This window comes from Rhipicephalus sanguineus, chromosome 1 (genome assembly GCF_013339695.2).
Source record: "Rhipicephalus sanguineus isolate Rsan-2018 chromosome 1, BIME_Rsan_1.4, whole genome shotgun sequence".
Taxonomy (NCBI): Eukaryota; Metazoa; Arthropoda; class Arachnida; order Ixodida; family Ixodidae; genus Rhipicephalus; species Rhipicephalus sanguineus.
In genome coordinates, this window is record NC_051176.1 from 117,240,732 (window position 1) to 117,265,932 (window position 25,201).

The 25,201-nt window shown below is 48.0% G+C and overlaps 2 protein-coding genes and 1 non-coding gene across 3 annotated transcripts in view; all 3 read left to right on the forward strand.

The window, feature by feature from the left end:
- LOC119379030 (alcohol dehydrogenase class-3) overlaps positions 1-25,201 on the forward strand; it is an 83,890-nt gene that overhangs the window by 28,117 nt on the left and 30,572 nt on the right. The window lies entirely within an intron of this gene.
- LOC119396518 (deoxynucleoside triphosphate triphosphohydrolase SAMHD1) lies at positions 10,602-14,647 on the forward strand. Its single transcript, XM_037663775.2, has one exon. It carries the CDS (start codon positions 11,262-11,264, stop codon positions 12,786-12,788), a length of 1,527 nt encoding a protein of 508 aa, XP_037519703.1. The 5' UTR covers positions 10,602-11,261; the 3' UTR covers positions 12,789-14,647.
- On the forward strand, positions 16,682-16,754 carry Trnaa-agc (transfer RNA alanine (anticodon AGC)). Its single transcript has one exon. It is a non-coding gene; the product is annotated as a tRNA-Ala (tRNA).

Sequence of the window (25,201 nt, forward strand, 5' to 3'; positions counted from 1 at the left end):
GGACACCTTGTGCCTTTGCATCGAGTACGGAACGCTGGGCCGCACTGCTCGTCAGCACTCACGCTTGTTAGGCGCGCCTCGCAAGCATGGATGAGGTGAGAAGAACTCTCTGTGTTCGCCTGTGCGCAGGTATGCAATGTCTTGTTGTTAAATTGTTAAATTCGAGTCTGTGACTTACTAATGTTTGAAGTTTGAAAAACAGCGCGTAGACGAAAACGTGCTCTATTTTCGGAAAAAGACGTAATTATATATTTCCATTCCATTCCGTGCAAAAGGTGCTTCATTCCATTCCCATTCCATTCCTCCAAGCGTTATCCCCATTCCATTTCGCGGTCGCGAAAATGTGGAATTATTCCGGAGTCATTAAAATTGCGGAGGCAACTCCGCAACACTGGCCGGTAGCACTTTCTTTCCGCAGCGCCCTTTAACATAGGGTATTTTTTTAAAGACAATATGCATATTTATTGTAAAATGTTATGACAGTAAGGCTCCTGTCGTCTTTGCACGCGAACTCTACGTCGAGGCGGAAAAACTTTGCCGCAGCTAAAGTGACTACTTAACAAAAAGTCGTTAATTAACTTTTTTAATTAATGTCTTCAGGGCAGTTGTTTATATAGTAAAGTTGCAGAGCTTCACAACTTATGGCATACCCATTTTTCTAGAAATCACAAAAGTTGCGCATAGTTTGAGATATTCATCATCGAATTTCAATGGCGATATCGAAACTGTGCGTGCCCGGCGCGCAGGAAACGCAGCCGCCCTGTTACGTCAGACCGAAACTTCCCATAACGAGGGAGTGACGAAATTTGAATCAAGGCGCGCTTTCCTAACAATAACCACTCCCACTACTCTGAAGTGGAGTCCGGTGAGCAATGTAAGCAAGTTACGCTTGTGAAGACGGGCTTGAAACCGATATGCTATACTTAGATATACTAAATTACGAGATTTTACAGGATTTTTTTTAGCTTTACCAAAGATTCACATGCGGGCCCGCCTACATCAATGATCGCGAGTTTCCTTTCTTTTTTCCTTTCTTTTTTTTCCAGGGGTGGTCAGATGTTGCATCCGCTCTCCCTACTCCTTTATCCAGTTCCCGTGCTAGCGCACAATGTTACCCGTATACCTTCGCGACGCTGTCGTCAAGCGAAATGTCGTTCAGAGTGCGCATGCGTCGATCACACATGAGCCGCGCAATAGACACTTTCTTCCTGCGTCCTGCAACGGCTGATATGACAAGGTGGAAATCAGAAAGAGGGACAAAAGAAAGTCACGCCACCCGTTGCCAACCGGTATAGTATATCATGAGAGGTGTCGTGCACACCTACAATGGTTCGCCCTGCGCACGTAGGTACGGACGTACCGGGTTGCCATATCACGGTTTTGAACAACGGGCGTCGGATTGACATTCAGTTTGTCACTCCGATCGCGTTTTGAAATGCTACATAAAAAACAATAGTAATAAAAGAAGCAGCGGTCAATGCGTTATAACCGCGCGGGTTTACGATACTTCGTTCTTTCTCGCTTTTCGAAGAATGGTACCATCATCATCGTCGACGTCGTCGTCATCAGTCTATTATTACGTCCTCTGCAGTACCAAGGCCTCAACCAGCGATCCTGAATGGCCCCTCGGTCGCGCTAGCTGATTCTCACGTTGTACTGGTGATTGGTTGCGTTTGAAGACAAGGACACAATCGGTGCGCAGAAAACCCACTGTGTACCTTCAACCATCCCAAGAAACAGCACTCCCGCGTTATGCCTGTAAATTTTACCACATAATCACACCGCCTAATTCACGTTCACCCTCGACATCCCTTCCCTTCCCTTGCTAGTCATTCATCTTGAAGGGGCCCTGCAACACTTTTCCAAGCAATCGTTGACTGACTTCATCAAAGAAGTTAAAGGCCTCACGAATCGACTGCCGCAAAAAGTTTCAGATTCCGTCAAGTACGAGCGGAGTTATAGGGATTGCCGCACGCTTTAACACTCACGTGACCCCGAAAAAAATCGGCTGTTTTTGGGTAGTCCAGGAAATATTTTTTTCCAGCCGCAGAAATAATTGATGCCAAAGTGTAGGGTGTCAAATGATAGAGGAAGAATTGTTCTTTCTAATAGTATTAATTATGAACAACAGATTTATTTTCAACACTATCAGAAATTATCAAAACAAAGGAAAATGTTGCAAGAAGAAAAAAATTCATAAAAACATGAGTGCTACTCTGCGCAGGGTAAATATTTTTAAAAATTCGAAATAAAAGTTTTGTACATGAGGCCCTAATAGAATAATACTGCAAATATAAGCTCCGTAAGTACAAAAGTTATTTACATACATACAAAGATATAAGCACTAGTGCCTCTCATGCCACAGCGCGAAGTTTCTCGACGCTCGCACATGTTTTGCATAAATAATTTTTTGCTCAATTTTTCTTTCCTCGTAGCAGTTCTGGTATTTTTCAATTTTTTGTGGTTGGTGCTGGGTACCCTAAGGCGCAATTCACGTGTATGCGTTGGTATGAACACTGTACCCCGTTTCCGAATCTGCCAAAACTCACAATCCTCATTTGACCTCTTTGTCCCTCATCTACTGCCAGGCTGACCTTATGATTTCACCATGTTCTCATCCACGGAAAGGTTCCCACGCGGTTGAAAAAAATAGCGCGGATGAATCGTTCATGTGTTGCACGGTAGAGAAGACACGCGGTGAAACTTCCCGTGGAACACGACGGCGGCCTTCTCTAGATCAGAGACACTCAAGAAGGCAAGCAACGTCTTCAACCTTTCCGTGGCATCACTGATAGTGGATGAAGGCCTGGCAATATGTGTCGTCGACTCCAATAGCAATGCAGGCGCGGGACTTGGACGATTCCCGTGTACACCAGAAGTCTAACGAACTTGCGCATCTCCTCCTCAGTGACCTCCTTCCGGAATCCGTCCCTCTAACTGTGCGTTGGTTTTTTGAAAATGTAAATCCACGCGTACTTATTTGTGTGGTTGCATATCTCTCTGATAACTTCTGCGGTAAAAAACAACCCGAAGAAGCCGCCGCGCGGCACTCCGGAGCGCTAGGTCACGTCCACTCCTCGCAGTCTTCGCGGAGAAAGCTCCCCTCTTTATGCAGCCGGCGCCAAATGCTCCCGGCCAAACAAAGTTGACACCTTGCAGATAAGAGCTGTGACCTTCGGTACGCACTGGATACGTTTACTTCAACGCGCGATAGCAATAAAACATCCCTAGGGGAGAGCGAAACTTACCGGCGGATATACCATATGCGGATCTTGCTGAACGGTTTGAAGCACTATCACCGTCCGTCGGGGGCGTAGCCAGGGGGTGCTGGGGGGGGGGGGGGGTTGAACCGCCCCCCCCCCCCCGAAATTTGTCGATTTTGCTTGTGCATATGTACGCGCACACATACAAACGCACGCACGAACATACAAAAAGGATGGTTGAACCCCCCCCCCCCCCGAAAAAAATTTCTGGTTACGCTTCTGCCGTCCGTACTGAAGTCTGAAGAATCTAAGTCGTCTTCCGTGTCTTTGCTGCTACCATCACCCAGGGATTGACGCTCAGATTCATCGGAATCCGTAGCAAGTCGCCGTTTTCCTGGAGCACCCGCGAGCGATGTCGAGGCCATAACCGAAAGCACGAGCGCTCACCTCCCCGACTTTCGAAGGAGCTGTAAAAATTTCCCCGCGACAGAAAAAAGAAACTCAGATGCGAAACTGATGAAGTACTTCCTCTTTTACCCTTTTGAGGGAGTGAGCTGTCCAGAAGCACTCAGAGGGGGCCAAAATTTGAACTTGAAGTCATCGTTAGCATACTAACGATGGGAATAGGTGCTGTAACGAAAGTGTTAAGCGCTTTCTCTCCCCTTTCGTACCAGCGAGCACGCTGAAATCTGCGGAGTGGGGGGACATCAAAGGGGCAAAAAGCTACGTGTGTTCGTCAGCACGTGTCATGACCTTTTGCACTTTTAACGCGATAGCGTTAGAGAGCTCGTTTCGCAGAAATGCCGCCGTCGGTGTCGGCGTCGCTACGTCGCTTGTGAGAGAAAAATCGTCCGTGACAGAAAAATCAAGAAAGATGCAAATAAAATAATCAATAAAAAACTTCGGTCTCATTGAGGATCGAACCCGGGCCGTTTAGGTGGCAAGCAGGTGTCCTACCACAAAGCCACGACGTTTCTTTTTTTCTTTTTTGCCTGCTTTTGACAATAAACAAACAAACACAAGAAGAAACGCTATTTACAATACAAACACTGGTTGCGTAAAAAGGGAGAGGGATCGACAGAAAAAAAGGGAGAGGCCATACAGGGACTAATGAGGACGCTCTAAACCTCCTTCATTTGTAAAAGAAGCTCTACACGATCTAACCAATCGGGAACATATTCAAGAAGTTTTTGTTCTTCAACAAAACGGGTTACGCTATCTTTGAAGTATTGACGCGCCGGATGGGCGTCCACATCAGCGTGCCGTATGGCCATCCTGCATTTCCATATGCTGTGGAGTGTAATCAACATTATTAGATCAAACGGTGTCCCGTCATCACTTTCAAAAGAGAGATATCGAATTCCAGAGGGGTCTAAGGGGAAATCTTTTTTGATGGTACGCTGCAGTACGTCCCATAAAAACACAGCGTCCCAGCAGTCGAGGAACATGTGGTCTATTGTTTCTACTTTTCTGCATATTAAGCAATCCGTTCTTACTCGCAACTGCTGCGGGAAAAAACACTACATAAATGCCATGTAGCGGAAAGTTTCCTTTAAAAATGAGCCCATTCGGCGATTTGTAGGCGCATTGGCGAGGCCATCAAACTACGTTTTTTGCGCGACGCCATGCTTCGAAACAAGCCGGGATAGTTCCGGCTTTTTCCAAAAATGGACAACTCCAAAAATGGACAACTATGTCCATCTTTTTTTTTCCTTTGAGCACGCGGCTTACTTTGAGTGTGATCGCGAGTACGCTAGTGTAATTCTATACTGTGTTTAATTTAGCACTATAGAGTGCAGCGCTAAAGTCACTGGAACGGGAAAAGTACCGCGTTCTTTTTCTCTTCGCCGCCGCGCCCGTTCGGCGGCTCGCCTCGCCAGTGTCTCCCGGCCGCCGACGCACGGCGCTTTGAAGGGAGATTGTTTTTATAGCTTCAGAAAAGCGTGCACGAACATTACGACATCCCGTATCGTTTTGACACTTCATCGCAAGCTCGTTGATGCATCGAAGAAGGCCTGGGTGCTGCGCTTTTGGGTGCAGCAACCGGCGGGAAACGGGCAAAACCGTTTTTGCTATTCCGAGCGCGAAAAAGGTTGCCATGCGACGGGATGTGTGGCTGCACAGAATACGGCGCGAAAAATTTGTTCCCATGACTGATACCCGCCTTTCTGAGGCAAGCGTTTCATTGAGAATCCGCAAATGTTATTTCGGGTAATGTTGGCGCCTCTGCTGCACTAGTGCAGCTTGTTTCGCGTGGTTGCCGCAGAAGGTTCATGCACAATAACATTGCCGGGCAGCTTTTAATTATGTTTGGCGTAAAATTCACGCCTTTGAGCTCACATATATCAGTGCGCCATGAAACCTGACTGCTACAGATTGGTATTGCGTGGCGTGACTGTATGACGATCATAAACAACAATGTGTACCATGAAAATAATGGCACGCATGTAATGTAAGGCATCATTTACATGCCATGCTCATGGTGCCCTCGAGGCCGGTTCGCTGGCATGATATATGCACCAAAATCGGTATTGCGTGACGTGACTGTATGACGAACATAAATACCAGGTGATAACATGAAATAATGGCACGCATGTCATGCAAGGCATGATTTACATACCATGCTCATGGTGCACCCGCGGCCGGTTCGCTGGCTTGATATGCACCAAGATTGGAAGCGCGTGACGTGACTGTATAATTGTGCCTTTTGTGTCAATCCGGCAGATCCCACGCATTGTGGGAATCAGTCTAATGCGAAGTAGCCAGCAATGAGCTGCATATATCGCCTTGTTCGTCTTTGAGGCAGATGAAGACATTCATGTTATGACATCGAGTTCACTATATATCGCATGTTTGTCATGCATGCATGTATGCAGAATCTGGTATATACAACGCATGACCTGTAATTCATGTTCGTCGCGCACCGATGTCATGCCATACCAAGTTTGGTATACATCCAGTTATTAAAACGGCCCGAAGCGCACAAAGACAGCGTAACGTAAACCATGCCGTACGTCATGCATGCCATGGTTGTCATGTTACCACGTTTCATTCATGTTCGTCATACAGTCACTCGCGCTATACCAATTTTTGGTGTATATTAAGCTACCGAACCGGCCGCGAGCGCACCATGAGCATGGCAAGTAAGTGATGCTGTACATGACATGCAAGTCATGATTTTCATGTTACCACATGTCACTAACGTTCGTCATTTAGAAATATCTCGTCATATCAATTTTGGTATATATGCATTTCACTAAACAACCGTGAGCGCCCCGAGACCACGTCATGTAAATAATGTTTTACATGACATGCCTGCCATGATTTGCGCGTTATGACGAGTAACATGTTCGTCATAAACTCTTGTCACGCCATATCAATTTTGGTGTGTATCAAGCTAGCGAAGTGGCCGCAAGCGCACCATGAGCGTGGCATGTATATCATGCCGTACATGGCGTACATGTCATTATTTTCATGTTACCACCTGTAGTTTATATTCATCATACAGTCATGTTATCCCATACTAAATTTGGTATACATCCCAATAACGAAACGGCCAGGAGAGCACATAGTCGTTGGCGGCTAGATAGATAGATAGATAGATAGATAGATAGATAGATAGATAGATAGATAGATAGATAGATAGATAGATAGATAGATAGATAGATAGATAGATAGATAGATAGATAGATAGATAGATAGATAGATAGATACTACGTTCAAAATCGAAGAAGTTCGCTAAGAAATGATTCGCAGTTAATAAATGCTGACAGCCGAGTCAGGGGCGTAGCCAAGGGGGGGGTTGGGGGGGTTCAAACCCCCCCCCCCCGAAATTTTTCAGTTTTGCTTGCGTATATAGGCACGCACACATACAAACGCACGCACGAACATACATAAAGTATGGTTGAACCCCCCCCCCCCCCCCCGAAAAAAATTTCTGGCTACGCCCCTGAGCCGAGTGCATAAATGCCGCGCTGTTCGCATTTCTTTATCGGGTTAGTACGCGTGCGTGCGCGTGTAGGCAAGTGAAAACTGCCGCTATTTTTTTCCTAATCACTTAGCGAACAATGGTACGCTTCATTCGGGGCTGCAAAAGCGCACACAATGCGTAAAACATGCGTTACTCCGCGTGAAATCAACATCGCGCCACCGCAGCTTCGGCTGCGCTGGACCAAATATGGCGGCGGGCAGGACGGTCGCGGTACTTTTCCCGTTCCAGTGATTTTATGCAGCGCGGGCACGATGCGGCATCCCGCGGCGGCCGCGGTAACTATATATGCGGCTCACGATGCTCAAATCAGCCAATGGCCGTGGATTTTGTGTTTATGACGCGGCCATTTTGGATTATGGCATCATTTGTCGAGAGAAGAGTGTTGCGACCGGCCTTTGCAGGCACCAGAGACTCGGGACGAAGATGTAGAGGCAGCATGAAGGGAAACTTAGCGTGTTTTGTTTTATATTATTTACATGGCGAGCATTTCCTTACATGATGAACATTTCGTCCTACATGTCGATTGCGTGCTACATCATGATTTCGCGTCGAATGAGCCCGCGGGGGCCCATTTTAAAAGGTCTCTTTTCCCCAGATCCCTAGAAGGGGGAATTGCTCCAAGTTGGGACGGTCCAATCGCGTCACACACAGCACTAATGAGGGTGCCACCCGCACCCGCCCAGGTCAAAGTCCTCGACTGGGGCGTGGCCACAGCACCCTGCACCTGTGGCACCAAGGCGTTCTTCCTTGCCATGTGAAGGCCGTATGGCGATGGGTCACACGCTCGGACCGCCGGGTGCAACAAAAGGTCCGCCGCTCTGAGGCACCTCACCGCTCAATTAGCGGGACTGGTTGTCATCCACGCTGACGCCGCTGTCTCATCAAGGAAGAAGTCGCGACAGGAAACCATTACGGTTGACTCGTCGAACCTTGGTATGTCAGACTGCACGGCGCCTCGCGTCAACGGCCGTCAGCAGGCAAGCAGCCCTTCGGCGCCTTGTTCGAAGAACAGGAGACGCCGCTTCCTTCTCGGCGCAGGGGCCGATCGTAACAAGAGCGAGAGATTTATAGCTGACTTAGAAAATTATTTGTAAATTCCAGGCCGCGTGCTGCGCTATAATGTTTGGCTCACATGTTCTCCGGAGCCTCGACTACCGATCGGCAGCGATTTCTGACCATGCTCAAAAAGTGTTGCAGGGCCCCTTTAAGAATTTGGTTCCCTCGTTACCATGTTGCTAATCGACCAAACCTCCCCATTTTCGCATCTCGATGCTGGCAAGTGGTTGGGTCTCCAAAAAAATCGTGCTTTTCGACGTTCATGCACAGATGGAACTAATTAAATTCCAAAAATTTAACGTCCCAATACAGCATATACGGAGTTTCAGAAACACCGTAGAGGGGGACATTATTCTTCGGAATAATGTTGGTCGTCTGGAGTTCTTTAAAATCATTCCGCAATACTTTCTGAACATATGAAAATGTATTAAGCTTTTGTGAACATGTGAGCCAAATATCATAGCACTGCATGACGGCAGGAAATTTACAATGCCGTGTCAGAAACAACCAGGAATCGCTCGCTCTGTATTTCGCGATGTCGTATCAGTTACGCAGCGAGCAGGCCCATCTACGCAGCAAGCGTGCGCAGCACATATTGGTTGATTTCATGAACGGCACGCCGGTAGACGATCTCGGAGGCCACGTGGCGCGCCGTGTGTTGTCGGCAAAGGGGTGCAGCGGTGCCGCGCACGTCTAAACTAGAAGTACCAGACATTACGGTCAGCTTGAAAAAATGGCTGGCCCTCCCGCAATCGAGAGCAGATGTAAGCATGAAATGGCTACAAAAAAGCAGACTGGTTGGATAACAACCTAATATCCGGTCTCGACGCGACGCAGGTCTGTAACTTACTGAGCCGTAATGAATCTGCTTTGAACTGTACCTCGTTGCAAGTCTCTTCTCGGCCAAACACCATCCGCGCCGCGCCGGACGCTGCCGGCATGGTCACGCAGCGTGTCACCATCTCGAAGGAGGCGGCGCAAAACCCGCGCCGACGGACCGCTTGCGTCAAAAAAAGCACAGGTAACCCTTTCTCAGTGCCAAAAGATGACACTCAAGTGTGTGTTGCCCCAATCTGCCTTTGGAACATCGCCATTGGAAATGACAAATAAATATTCAGGATACTAGAAGTTACAACTTCAGTGATGTTGCGAACAAACATTACTCGGAACAACTATTTTGTGCAGTTTCCTTAGGCAGTAACTAGCGTAAGTAATGATGTGGTCCTGTACAAAGAGTTGAGGGCCAGAGACCACGTGTTCCTAAACTTTTGATGGTGTGCCCGGCAGGGGCGTATCCAGGGGCGTATCCCGGTGTGCACCCCCCCCCCCCCCGAATTTTTTTTCTGCCATGGTATACATAGCACAAAATGACACTCGACCACACTTACCTAGCCGGACCCCAAGTCAGATCAAGGGCGTGCCCCTCCCCTCCCCCCCCCCCCGAAAAAAATTTCTGCCTACGCCAATGGTGCCCGGATGTTCTCATTTCGTTCTAGCAAAGTTGCCCGGATGATCTCGTCTGAGTGCTCAGATAACGGCGCTGGCCGTTTTCTGAGCTCATTTCGTTCTAGCAAAGTTGCCCGGATGATCTCGTCTGAGTGCTCAGATAACGGCACTGGCCGTTTTGTGAGCACTAAGACGTGTCCATTGGTCGATTTTTTTTCTTTAGACGAAGATAGAGTCCTCGAAATAAAAAAAAATAAAAAGAAAAACGCGTGACAATCAAAATAATGCATGCGCACGCCAGTGATTGCGAAGTTCCCAAACGTCGACAAATTATTCAGTGATTCAAGTAAAGTTACGTTATTAGTTAAAGTAAACAATTATTTCCGCACGATTGAAAAAAATGCTCCTAAATAACATTTGAGTCCACAAAAGCCATCGGTTTCTTTTTAATTCTGGCGACATTGCCCCCCCCCCCCCTTCTTAGTTTACTAGGGGGGGTGCCCCCCCCTCCCCCTGCGCAAGCCTACGGTGGTGAAAAATTAATCTGACGCCGACTACATAAAGCAGAGCAGATATTAGCCTCTCCTCCCCCTACGACTACATAAAGCAGAACAGATATTAGCCTTTCCTCCCCCTACGCCTTTATTTTTTCGTTATTGTTGATTTCGCTGCTGTTTTATTACGCCAACCGATTTCTTTTTCTTCCATTGGTGTATGTGTGTGTTTTCGAGAGGCGGCTCACAACACCGATCGTTCGATGATACGCTCGTCGCCTCCACTCCCCCCCCCCCCTCCCTCAACACACATACAGACACACCGTCGCACCTATGCCTTCTCTCTTAGAAGACAAACGGCACAGTTTTGTAGCATATGTGTGGAGTCCATATACTCTCTTTATGCACAACATTTGTATCAAAACATAATTAAAGAAGAAGCCTTGCGGCAAATGCATTTCCTCGACGTCAGCACACAGTTCATTGTCTGCGGGTGAGGGAGCCTTTAACATAAATACAATCGAAATCTTCCCGAATTTCTTCTGAAGTCTATTACGGAGTTATACTGAATTACTAATGTCATGTCAATTATATTATTTAGGCCAGTTTCGCTTTATGAGATCTGTCCTTCGGTATCGTAATGGTTTGAATTGTAGTTTGAATTCACCGCCGCGCTCCTTACCGCTGTGCTCCTAGCGTCCGTTTTTGAAAGTTGAAAGAGCTTTTTTAGATCATGCCTAGATGGCGCTGGCTTACAATACTCTTCCGTGCCTCTTCGAGGACAGGACGCAGCGCATTCATCTACCTACCGCGGAAAGACTTAAAAGGAGAAGTGCTATTATTCCTCCATCTGTCTGCAGAAGCTCGTCGCAGACGGAGAGACGGCCGGCATACTCGCGCTGCTACGCTGTTTCGAAATCGCAGCTGCTTTGCTTCTCCTGACTGTTCAGCTTTCTGCTGCTCTGTAAGTCCGGCATTTCTTAACGAGCACAGCGGTAGCGATCGCCGCGTCTAACCGTCCTTCGGCAAGAACGAGCCTGAATTTGTTTAAATCGAAAACCAGTACAAGCGATGGGCAACACAGACGGCAGTGAAAGTCGCGAGCGCTCCGACGCGACTACGGACGACTCGGTGACTCCGGACCTGCGCGCCGACGTGCTGCCTCCGCGGAAGGTGTTCTGGGATCCCGTGCATGGCCAAATCTCGTTGCACCCGGTGTCCGTAGCCGTGATCGACACACCCGAGTTCCAAAGACTGCGGCACATTCGCCAGCTGGGGCACGTAGCCTACCTTTACCCGGGCGCCTCGAACAGTCGCTTTGAGCACAGCCTCGGCACGGCTCATCTGGCTCGAGTGTTGGGCGCGCATCTGCGCGATTGTCAGCCTGAGCTAAAGCTCAGCGACAAGGAATTGCTGTGCCTCGAATTGGCTGGCCTGTGCCACGACCTCGGACACGGCCCATTCTCGCACTTCTGGGAGCATTTCTACCGGCGCGGCGCTCGTGACAGAGGCCTGAAACCTCGATGGACGCACGAGGCCATGTCTTGCAAGATTCTCGCGCACTTGATCGATGTGAACGGACTGGACCGGACGTTCAGCGCGTGGGAGGCGAAATGGCCCGGTCAAGGCCTGACAGCAGACGACGTCAAGTTCGTGCAGGGACTCATACTGGGTGACACAAATGGCGTCGAACCTTCCCGATGGTTTCTCTTCCAAGTGGTCAACAACCGCGACTCCGGACTGGACGTGGACAAGTGGGACTACTACTTGCGCGACTGCCACGCCGTCGGTCTGGCCTGTGGCTTCCAGTTCCAGCGGCTCGTGGGCAGCGCGCGCGTCGTCGAGCACGAGGGCTTCACGCACATCGCGTTCCGCGACAAGGAGCTCAACAACGTGTACGAGATGTTCCGCATGCGCAGCACTTTGCACAACAACGTGTACCACCACCAGATGATCAGCATATTCGAAGCCATGATCTGCGACTCTCTGCAGCTGGCGGACGAAAAGGTGGCGTCGGCCAACGGCGGCGGACGTCTGCGACTGTGGTGGACGACGCACGAGGCCGGACAGCCGGACGCCAGCCCACAGCAGGTCGAAGCCTTCGTCGCGCTAACCGACGCCTGGGTTGAGCTCTCCGTGCGCCGCGCCGACGCCAAGCAGCAGCCCGAGGTGCTACGAGCGCAGCAGCTGTGGAGGGCGCTCGAGACCCGGTCGCGCAAGCCCTGTCCGCTGTACCGCTTCCTAGGCAGCGTCCCCAAGAGCGACGACGGAGGGGTCGGTAGCAGCGAGGAGACGCTGCGCGAGGCCATTATGGCGGCGCTTCCGGAGGACGTCAAGCCAAAGGTGGAAGACCTCGTCGTCGATCTGGTCAACATCCACTGGGGCTGCGGCGAAGATGACCCGGTGAAGAAGGTGCTCTTCTTCCGCAAGGCCGAGCCGGATCGAGCGTTGAGCGCCGAACAGCTGCGCGTTCAGTCCTCAGTGCTGCCGTCACGTTTCCAAGACGCGCGCTGGAACGTGCTGCTTCGTGCCCCGGGCAAACCGGGCTTAGACGAGCACGTCGAGCGTTGCCTGAAAGCACTCCAGCTCCAGGAGTAAATGGTGCTGTGGGCCGAATCTGCTACCGTAATGTTTCGTACGCGGCCCCTTAATTCACCTGTTACTCTGGAATGCCGGTAAACATACGGTATCTCTGCGTTCGATTCACCCTATACGTCACGCGGCTCGTCGCGACGCGGCCGAGCTGGCCGAGCGCCGCAAGCTGCTGGCAACGTCGCTGCTGCGATGACCATGCAGTCTCGATTTCTGCCTCCTTTCCACTTCGTGTCTAGTCTCTCTTGGACCGATTGTGAGCGTCGTTAACTCAGGTGGTAGTGCGTCCGTAACGTATTTGTTTCGCTATAGTTCGATCATTTTAGCCTAGCGCTCGTGTCCAGATGTTCCGCCACACATTGTCGCGTGCGAATTCAAGAATATAAATGATCTGTGAAGAATGCGCGTACCCCCTCTCCCTTTTTTTTCTTTCTTTTTTGACCGTGCGGTAGTAAATGTGTGGTATAGTATTAGCGTCAAGATGTCGTTGCTCCATTTGTGGTTATCGTCCTTGAGAACTTTATTTACATTCCGTGGAAAGTGGTGGAAAGTGACACAGATTTGAACACAGGTGTGCGAGTTTATGTGTGTTTATGTGCTTACGAAGTAAGTTCTCGTCACCGACGAAGCGCCTTGCGTGATACCTGGAACAAAAAGTCTCGCGGGTGTTCCTTTTGACGGGTCATAGAAGAGGAATGTGATACACGAAGTGGCCGGATCGGGCGCTGCGAGCCCGCGCGGCGTCATAGGATGAAGGATAAGCTCGACTGAAGCAGCCAAACAGCTGCGTCACTCGTATCGACACGTATACACGGCTCATGACTATCTCATTTTAATATATATGTTCCAAAGAAGGAAATAATTTAATATATACTTATAAGAGTTTTTATATGTAACACTTGCGTAATACTCTTACATAGGAATAACAATTATACAGAACGAATATATAAGTGCTTAAGGTGTCTTTCCAAGCCGTTTGTGTTCATATATACAAGGTGTGCCGGTGATTATTATCCCTCGCTGTTAAAACAAAAACGTGAATTCGAGAACCCCAAGACAATAATATCTACCCTTCAGAAATCGTAGTTGCGGCACAAATCGGAAGCATATGCAATATTATTCGAAACGTTCAAGTGAATCTCTCCACTTAACATTTCTAATTGGTTTCTCTTATTAATGTACATGTAACAAGTGCGAAATTGAATGTGTCCTGAAGTATATATATATACCTCGAGTTTACGTGCTGGACAGTTCGTACGAAAATGATTGTAAAAGCTTGGAGAAAGTCTGAGGGGATACACCTTGAACCCGGAGCTATAGTCTCGGGTTTCGTGCCAAGGGGGACATCATTTCCGCATTTACCAATGTGCAGCTTACGCAACGTGGGAACGAATTCTAATTCTTAATTGCAGTTAATTAGATCTTATAGTTTCGCATATCCGCCGCTATCACTATTGGAGTCCTTTCCTCCCCCCCTCCCCCTAATTAGAGGGAGTCATCGGTCAAATAAACTAGTTGTGAAGAGCTCGCCAGTTTCATAGGGCGACCGCGGTGCTTGGACTGCGTATATTTACGCTTGTAATTTTCCAGTCTGATGGATGTCTTTCACCGGCTTGTGCAATCGAAACCCCGAGAAAGCATCGTGGGAAACTTGTCAGCTGGCGCAAACGGTCGAGGTCAGCTGCAGGCTCGCGCTCTCTGCGACGCGCGGTTACGGCAGACATGTAGACACGACCGTGTAGTATTTGTGAAAAGTGATCGGCTGTCTGAAACCGGGGGTTTCTCTGTGTTGTTGTTGTTGTTGTTGTTGTTGTTGTTGTTCTTTGTGACCTCTGCTTGCGTAATAAAGTTCCATTAGCGAAAATGTGGAATCGGTGTTCTGTGAATGGTTTCATCTGTACAGGCAAGAAAATTAACAGCGACGATCGAATTGAGAAACTGGGTCAAGGCGATCGAATTCGGTCGAGTCGACGATCGAATCTGTGCCGCTTTTAGTGTGTGCAATGAACAATCGTCTCGGAACGTTTGTGTAGATGGGCGGCGGGATCTGAGTACGCATGCTCTAAACTCAAATGCGCTGCGTACCCAGACTGTGGAAGTCCTCAGCTTCTTTTCTCGGTTACCGACATTCACTTAGTAGGAATTAATCATGAGACTATAGCAGCATAAGTGTCGAGACAGCGCGCTCAGGACTAATTCCGGAAAGAAAGTGCGTTTCAAACCGCACTTTACCTAATTCGCGTGAAATTCTTTAATATCTATAGGGACAATATAGTTTTCATTCCGCAATGCACACATCCACACTGTAAATTAATTATTAGTCACGATGTCAGGGTGTTCGGCTTGTGAGATTGCGGCAGCAGCACATATGTACAACACTGTAATATATGCGACGATGGCGGATTGCAAAACTGCTTCTGTACCATGGTTTAGGCAGGCGTAATTAATTTTCCCATTTTCCCCAGGAAGGGGGAGGGGAAGTGTCGTTTGGTACAAACTGTCAGTTTAAGAAAGCGCACACAACAAATTAGTCATTGCAATGGTCAAAAATTTGAATTAAGGGGAGTGGGGGAAGAAAGGGAGCGCTCCCCCTCCCCCCTTTCCACCTCAGGGCAGCGCCGTAGTACTTGTCGCCCTAACCCGAGTAAATAGGAAACCTGCGCTTCCATGGCCGCGTTCGTGACTATATTAGACGCTCTAATTACATGCAAACTACAGTGCCTGTGTGAAGCAGTAAAATCACTAGATATTGCAGTCAAGATCTTCCCATTTTGGTTTTATTCATACTCAAAAGCGGAGCGCGCTCTTTGCAGTGTTGCCTCGGGCTCAATTGGCGCAATTTCAGTTGTCGCAATACCTTAGCGATCATGATGATGATGATGATGATGTCTGTGGTCTTCCCCTTTATACCGGGGGGGCACCTTTTAGTGTCCTGACCGGAACGAAAAACAGATAAATTTAAAAAAAGAGAAAGAAAAATCACACCAGGTCCATGAACATCACAATTGTTCACTGTCTCCCTGACCACCACTGTAGAAGCCTTGCTTTTGTTATTGCTGTCGCTGCCAGGGGGTGCACGTTGGTATCGCGGCTGCAGCCTCCATCCGGTGCGCCACAGTCTTTCACAAAGCCGAGTGCCTCCGGTAGTGTGGCGCCATCTGTCTGACGAGGACACAGACATTCGCAGTGAAGCACCAGGTGTTCAATGCTCTCCTCGTCCTTCCCGCATGTCCTGCACTGTACAGTGCCGTCAGCCAACGACGGGTCGAAGTGACGCCGATACACCAGAGTGCGGAGCGCTCCAGCACGGGCCTCAAACAGAAGCGCACTGCCGACACTATTGTCGTATAATCGTTCGGCGGAGATGGTGGTCTTGTGGGCTCTGTATAGGGCCAGGCTAGGTTTCTTTTCCATAGCCGCCTGCCACATCGACGTCTCGGCTTCCTGCACTCTATTCCGTACTCTTACTGCCCATTTTCTCTCACTGTCCTCCTGGACTGGGTCAGTAAAAAGGGAGTACTTGCGGCAAAGATTGTGGAGACGCCTGCGCCATGGTGTGTTCATGCCCTTGATAGCTGTGTAACCTGTGCGAGCAACGTCCTCCAGGTGATTCGTGCCCACGCGCCACGGTCGTCAAATGTATGTACGCACGTAGTACAATGAATGGGCCTTTAGCCCACAAAACTCCCGGCCCATACAGAACCCAAACTCCTGTTCAAGGACACCGTACCGCACTCTTCGAGGTCGCTAGACTACCGGAAGTGTTCGGTATTCAAATTTCCCGCGGATTACTAAAATGCAAATTTGCGAACCCTCCACATGACCGTCGTAATATACACTTATAGGAGACGTCTTCTTCAAATGTTTATATGCAGACAGTTTGCACAGCGATTCTCGTCGGGGGTGTAGCTCAGATGGTAGAGCGCTCGCTTAGCATGCGAGAGGTACGGGGATCGATACCCCGCACCTCCACTACTTTTTTTTTTTTTTTCATTTCGTTTTTCTTTTTTAAATCACTTACAGCATGACATCCAATGAGCCGTATCGAATGGCCCAATTTACTGTTCGATTCCGGCAGTAGGTGAATGAAGACGAAATTCCAAATCTCGTCGCGCATCTGGCTATCGCTGTCGTTATCGACAGAAACGCCTCGTTTGTCTAAGACGTGGCACTGCCTCCGGCCTCATTTCCTGTCTTCCTTATTACGTAATTGAGCAAAACATGATTTTAAATCCTATGTGCGCATTAATTAGACAGTGTTTACAACCTTTTAAGCCATCATGCATTTCGAACTGTGCAACCCCAGGATCGATGGTTGACTTTTTCAAAACTGATAGTTATACTCATAAGAAACGTTCAAAGTGACTAGAATTTGGGATAGGCGCTTTTAATGAAATTTTATCAACGCTCACAAAAGCGACATTAGAAAATATATACATACATATCGCTTATTCTACAAACATAAGTAAACTCCAATGCGTTCTTGTTGTAGTAGTAGTAGTTGTTGTTGTTTTCACGTATATAGTAGACGCGAGTTATATATTTATTAATCTCTCGTACGTCATATAGTTAATACAACTGCATGGTTATATTAACTGCCGTAAACGTGCGGAGCAAATTAACGCATTGGCGCGCATGTTCAGTTAGCATTTGCAGCTGGGAAAATCAAGCTAGTGAGAAATTCGCGGTAATCCTGCAAGGTCACTAAACAAGACACAATTAATTAATCAACGCACGCAGGGGAAAAAAAAAAGTTCGCAAGCGCGGTGGTGTCGTCTGTTAGCGAGCGCTCACCTGTGAACGAAATAATGGCTCGCGCGGCTCGCCCTTGAGAGAACCACGCAACTCGCGGCAACATTTCAATAGATAAGGCAGGAAGTAGATAAAAGCAGCATAAGCGCGCGGCCGGACCAGCAAGATAACGCCACATATGGTATAAGCCAGAGGCGTACGTGGAGGGGGGGGGGGGGGCTATTAATGCCTCCCCGGCCTACTGTAGATGAGTTCGGTGGGTGGGAGGGGGCACGACGCCACAGACTAAAAAAGGAAAAAAAAAAAACTAAAAATTGGTTCGACTGGACGTCAAGAGATAGCGGCACCTTCTGGTCAAGTAGCGCTTTGTTCCCTAAGAGGCGGGCTTTTTAAATCGTGCTGCAGCTTGTCGCGAGCAAAATTTTGGAGACCGCAGGGGTGCCATGCAGGATGGCCCGAGCTTCTCGTGAAACGAGTTTGCTCCGAGCTCTCACTACGGCGGTCATGATGACAGGATGACATTGCGAAGCGCGCGAAAGCAGCGTTGAGAAAAACGGCTACAAAAACGCGCATGGCGTCACAAACTAACTGGCAATATCTTAATTCGCATGATAGCGATTAGCAAGGTCTTAGTATGACCTTAATTATCAAGCCTTTCATTAGCAATATCTTAGTTAGCAAAGTCCTAATTAGCACGTCCTTAATGAGAAAGGTCTTAATAACAAGCAACCTTACTTCACCTTAAAGGGACACTAAAGAGCAAAACGATTTTTCTCATATTAGCAAAGTACTCTTTCACGATATTAAAACATCACGCTTCCTCTGAGAAGACGCTTAGTAAGCGAGAAAACGCGCAAAAACAAAATGTGGGCGGCAACGCCACCTTGAAGTTTCCGCACCATTCGCCATGACGTCACATATTTTCACGGCGCCTACTAGAGACTACGTAGTTCCTAATCGGTAAAAATGAAGTACATTGTCCTCTGAGGGGGCTGTAGACTTAGCTATAACTTAGCATATCAAGTTTGGGGTAATTTTGTTGAGCCAATGGCGCCATAATACGATAAATACACTTTGCAATCCGTGACGTCACGCGGGGAGATTTCGGCGCGAAATTTAAAAATGAGACGTTGAACCTTATTTTCTCCTCTATTAATAAACCTATGATGGCGAAATTAACGACATTAGAGTTCTCAGAGCACAATTTATCGATCTAAACCGATTCATTGTTCATCTTTAATGTCCCTTTAATGAGCAAAGTCTTAAAAGATGAAGAGAACGAAGAGGACGCGCGCCAGCCGAGCAACGCGCTCTTAGAAGGTAGAGGTCGATCATGATTATTAAACTTTTTGTTCACTCTGCACGGCCTAACTTCGCGCTTAAACAGCTCCGTTGTTAAAACACCGCCATATTATCGATAAATGGCTCACTATACAACCGTAGCGTTACATCGCGGTATATTGCCAAATGCAAAAGACTATACGTGGCCTCAGCGATCAGCACCGGGCGCGCGCTGTTGAAAGGCGCTCGGCCGGAGCAAATGAAAGAAAATGCCGCCGGTTTGATGACGCTATACCCCAACATTGTCGACGACTCTCCACGTGACACCGCGTTGCATCGTAATCGATGGAACGCGGCACGCGCTGAAGGCCGGATTTGACTTTTCCGTACTGTTAGTTCGGTCAAAAGGGGGTGTCGCCAGAGCTCGGAGAGATTCCGAGTTTCGCCAAACTCGGGACGTCCTGCATAGCTCCCCAGGTGCTGCGTTAAACAAAGAAAGCAAGCCTTTTTCACAGCCTACGCATACTGCAGGTTTTAGACCAGTTGATACAGACCGCGTACGGCGGTGATGCAAAGCATGTATTTTTTTTTTTTTTGCTAATGGTATGCATAGGCGAGCCCAGGGTTCCCCATCAGGGGGGGGGGGGCAAAGGTTCATCGCAGCGCCCCCCCCCACCCTACTAAGTCAATGTACGGGCCAGATTTTGCGCCCCCCTCTTAGGCGATTCCGCCCCCCCCGCCCCCCCTGGGCGCACGCCTATGACGGCATGTACATGATCTCTCCCATTTTCGAGGCGGTGACGCTCAAAGGGTTAACCCTTTGTATGCCAGCGTCCACAATGTGGACAAAACATATCACTGAAATGGGATCAGGCTAGCCAACGCATTGCCTTAAAATCGATTGGAAATGTTCGCATTATTGCAGCATTTCATAAAAACATCGCATTGGTAACGATGATCAACGACGATAAAGACGATGACGAACACGTTGAAGTCAGGGGCGTAGCCAGAAATTTTTTTCGGGGGGGGTTCAACCATACTTTATGTATGTTCGTGCGTGCGTTTGTATGTGTGCGTGCCTATATACGCAAGCAAAATTGAAAATTTTCGAGGGGGTTTGAACCCCCCCCCCCTTGGCTACGCCCCTGGTTGAAGTAGAGCATGTGGGCAAGCAAATGGGCCGTGAATGGTGATAATGATGGTCATCATGATCATCATGATCATCATCATGATCATCATCATGATCATCATCATCATCAGCCTGTCTACGCCCACTGCAGGGCAAAGGCCTCTCCCATGTTCCGCCAATCAACCCGGTCCTGTGCTTTCTGTTGCCACGTTATACCTACAAACTTCTTAATCTCATCTACCCACCTAATTTCCTGTCTTCCCCTCACGCGTTTGCCCTCTCTTGGAATCCAGTCAGTTACCCTTAATGACCACCGGTTATCCTGCCGACGTGCCACGTGCCCGGCCCATATCCATTTCTTCTTCTTAATTTCAACTATGATATCCTTAACCCCCGTTTGTTCCCTGACCCACTCTGCTCTCTTCCTGTCTCTTAAGGTTACACCTATCATTTTCCTTTCCATCGCTCGCTGCGTCGTCCTCAATTTAAGTTGAACCCTCTTTGTAAGTCTCCAGGTTTCTGCTCCGTAGGTAAGTACCGGTAAGATGCAGCTGTTATATACCTTCCTCTCGAGGGATAGTGGTAGATTACATTCATGATTTGATAATGCTTGCCGAATGAGCCCCAACCCATCCTTATTCTTCTAGTTATTTCACTCTCATGGTTCGACTCCGCGGTTACTACCTGTCCTAAGTAGACGTACTCCTTTACAACTTCCAGTGTCTCGCCACCTATCGCAAAGCGCTGTTCTCTGCCAAGATTGTTCCACATTACTTTAGTTTTATGCATATTAATCTTCAGACCTATACTCTTCTACTTTCCGTATCCAGTTCAGTAATCATGAGCTGTAATTCGTCTCCCGCGTTACTCATCAATGCAATGTCATCACCGAATCGCAGGTTACTGAGATACTCTCCATTAACTCTTATCCCTAATTCTTCCCAATGTAGGGCCCTGAAAACCTCCTGTAAACACGCGGTAAATAACATTGGAGAGATCGTGTCTCCCTGTCGTACGCCCTTCTTTTACAGGCCCATCAGCTTACTGTCCGTTGTCTACAAGCTATTCACAAAAGTAATTGCTAACAGAATTAATACGACATTAGAGTTTAATCAACCAAGGGACCAGGCAGGATTTCGTACAGGCTTCTCAACAATAGACCATATTCATACTATCAATCAGGTGATAGAGAAATGCGCGGAATACAACCAACCCCTATACATAGCATTCATAGATTACGAGAAGGCATTTGATTCGGTGGAGACATCAGCAGTCATGCAGGCACTGCGGAATCAAGGCATCGACGAAGCCTATATAAACATAATGGAAGAAATCTACAGCGCATCCACAGCCACTATAGTCCTTCATAAAGAAAGCGACAGAATCCCAATAAAGAAGATAATGATGGTGAAAGCGTTTTAACATGAGGATTAGCGCTTTGATGACGGCGATAATGAGCGATGATGATGGAAGCGTTGAATCAGAGCCGTTAGCGAGCGGCCGCGTGAACGTTTGATGATGATATTAATGATGAACGCGTTGAACTGATGATGAAGGCGTTGATTATGGTAAGTAGTGATGATGATTAATGCTTTGAAACAGAGCCGTCGGCAAGCAAAGTTCCCGTGTACGATGTAAAAGGATGGTGGACCCATTGTAACCATGGTGTTCCCAGCGCCCACATATGTGGACACTTGTTTTCTTCTAGAACTAAAGCTAAATTTTCCAGGTTTTCGGTTTATCCCCACTTTGTGATGTGTTGTAATTGCATATATGCAAAAAAAATATATTTACTTGCGCAACTGGATTCGAATTTCGCCGTGGGATACAATGGGTCAACTGAGCGCACACAGTCACGACAAAACTGCCCCAGTGTGAGAAGAGAGAGAATTATGTAGCGCTCGCTGCAGCAGTGCACCCTTATTGTTCCTTTGCGCATTTCAAGTTATTTACAATGAATGAGCTGTCGAGTGTCACACCTTGCTGAGCGCGTCTGTTTGGATATAGCCACTCAAAGAGAACTCGGGTTCGCTGCCTCCCTGGAAATACAGTGGACGAATGCTATGGCTTGGGCAAATTGGTGCGGCATCTGCAAAGTTAATCGGCATGAAAGACGAAGACACAAGAAAACACGCACACACAGGACCATGGAGTGCATGCTCTGGTCCTGTCGTTCCGTACTGGTCCTGCGTGTCTTCTTGTGTCTTCGTCTTTCGTGCTGTTTAACTTTGGAAACACTAACGAGTTGCAATGGTAATGGCTTGATTTCAAAACCGTGTAAGAATGTTTTTGTGCAACGTAAAAATTGATTCTCTAAGCGAAGACAAAAAAAAGAAGTAAAGGAAAATAAATGTTTAATTTAAAGAAGAAGATATACACTGCTGTTAGGAATGGTCTAACTGGAATATCGTTAAACGCTGTTCTCAGGAACAATTATAGCACAATGTTATTCAAAAGCTTTTCTGAAAGCGGTAATGAGCGAAATATTATTACTTAGTAAATTACGAAAACGAAAAGGTCCAGTAAGAAAGCATACACCTAAACTGCAAAGTGTGTAGGGGGTGGGGTGGGGGATTGCCGGATGGGCAGAATGCACCGCTAGCCAACGCTAGATCATGCATCTATACGTTCTGCTAGCAGCCTATACAAAATTTTATTTTTAAGTCACGCATGCGCGAGTGGCAATTGGTCCAGCAAGAGTCGACAAATACTCAAATACTTAAAGGGGTCATGAAGCACACCTTGGGCTTGTTGAAAAAACACATCCTGTGGAAAGCTGACACGGCTATGGACTGCTCCGCAAAATATTACAGTCGTACGCGCTGCGTAAAGGCCACAAGCGGAGCGCGAAGTTGCGGTTTCCTCAGGCGCCCTCTTTTCGAACAGAGGCCGGTTCTCACTCTCGTCGGTGGGCGGGGCGTTTGCACGTTGACGTCGCGGATCTGCCAGTCTACGTCGCAAGAGATGTAGCATGCTTATTGGCCGATAGCCGGATGAGATGCGCTTCTTGCCACGGGGTGCCGCCCCTTGCCCGCGCCGCACTCCCCCGTCTGCTAAATTTACACGGTAGCCGCACTCGCGCATGCGAATCACAGCTGGAGAGCGATGCGTTTCATGACGCGCGCTGACGTAACTTCTTACCCTCGTGCCATCCCTCCCTGTCTAGCTTCCAGTGCGCTCGTCGGCACGAGAAAAGAGAGAAAGCGCTGAGAGCGTGCGCCAAACCCCCGTAACTCCGCTCATTCTTGACGGATTCGAGAAATTTTTGCGGCAATCGATTCGGGAGGCAGTAAACTCCGATACTGAGGTCATTAGATTATTACTTGGAAAAGTGGTTCATGACCCCTTTAATCGGCAATACTGATACAGAGTGACGCCATTGAGAAGTCGATTCAAATGCCGGACAGCAGCAGTGCCTCCTGCGCGCCGCTCTCCCACGGATTCGCGTTGCGCCTAGAGACCTTCTCTGGTTACGCGTAAAGACGAACAATGAGCATTCCTTTTGGATTTGCTCCGCGGTCTGAGGCATCGAGCGCAACGACCCAGCAGCAACTGGTGCGCAGACAGTGACGCACACTCCTTTCTTTACTGAACATGCCGAGCGTCGAGACCCCCTACAAAGCCATCGTCCCAGGCTCCACTCAACCAGGCAAGCGAGCTAACCGTCACATCATCATCATCATCAGCATCATCATCAGCCTGTCTACGCCCACTGCAGGGCAAAGGCATCTCCCATGTTCCGCCAATCAACCCGGTCCTGTGCTTTCTGTTGCCACGTTATACCTACAAACTTCTTAATCTCATCTACCCACCTAATTTTCTGTCTTCCCCTCACGCGTTTGCCCTCTCTTGGAATCCAGTCAGTTACCCTTAATGACCTCCCACATAAATACACCAATTAACCGTCACATATGCTTATAAAAAAAATGCAGCCAGCTCCACTCCATGAAAGATGTCGAAAGAGCGAAGCTGATGCTCTCCCCCCTTTTCGCCTTTTTTTTTTGCAAGTCTTTCTAAGTATTTATATGTTTTGCAAGTATTTTCTAAGTATTTATGTGCTGTATCATTCTGCCTCTCTATGTTTTCATTTTGCAAGTATTTTTAGGTATTTCTATGTGGTGCAAGTCTTTTTCTAAGTGCCTTTCTGTGTTGTATCATTGCTGCTTGGCACTGTATGTTAAGCCACGGGGAGAAAATATGCGCATTCACAGCCGCGCTGGAACGCCACTGTAGCGTTCCAGTGCGGCTGTGGCGCATTCCACCCGCCCACTCGTCCAAAACGCGTATTGCTATCACGGCTGCGCTGGAACGCAAGCATCGTTGCAAGAGCTGCTGCTGGCATGCCCTCAATACGCCAATGGACGGCGAAGGGTTGACCAAAAGCAGCTTCGCTGTTAAAAACAGAAAAAAAAAGAACAATGTTATATGCACTACGAAGTGCGCCGACACCGAAAGTGGTTATATGCACGACGATTGGCAAAGCTGCATAGGTGTCACTACTTTGCCTATTGCGCCGTGCTGCCTCGCGGTTCTCACTATTTTGCCCTTTTGCCAGCAGCACTCTTGACGCCGCTATATATATATATATATATATATATATATATATATATATATATATATATATATATATATATATATATATATATATATATATATATATAGCTGTGGTCAATGGCAAAGTGGAAAAAGACATTACACAATATATGCTCAAGAATCCACACACAGGATCCTGGGGATAAATATAGTTAATTGCTCGAAAACATCCTGAATAAGTGAGCTTGCTTGTGTTGTGTTAGAAACGTTAACAGTGAGAGGTTTCCTAAAGAGACACTAAAGGCAAATATTAAGTTGACGTTGAGTGTTGAAATAGCGGTCCGGAAACCTCGTAGTGCTACTTTTATGCCAAGGAAGTGCTTATTTTGAAATAAAATCACGTTTTAGTGGTCCGCATCGCGTTAGCGCACTTCAAATCACCCGCCTGAAATCAGACTTTAATACGTCACTGCTGCCGTGGCCAACGTTGCCCGCCTTTACTGCGCGGCCGCCGACACTAGTAGCAGCAGAGCGAAAGTAGCGGGACCCACAGCAGCAACAACGGCCATCGAAGCTTGTTGCAATCGCCGCAATGGATGTGGACGGAGAACTTGACAACGAGACATTGGCTCGCGACGCTGGGCTCCATTTCAGCGACTTCAGCCCCGATGAACGCGGTATGCTGCTGAGGGCTCGTAGTGCCGGCGTCGTTGCGTACTACGAT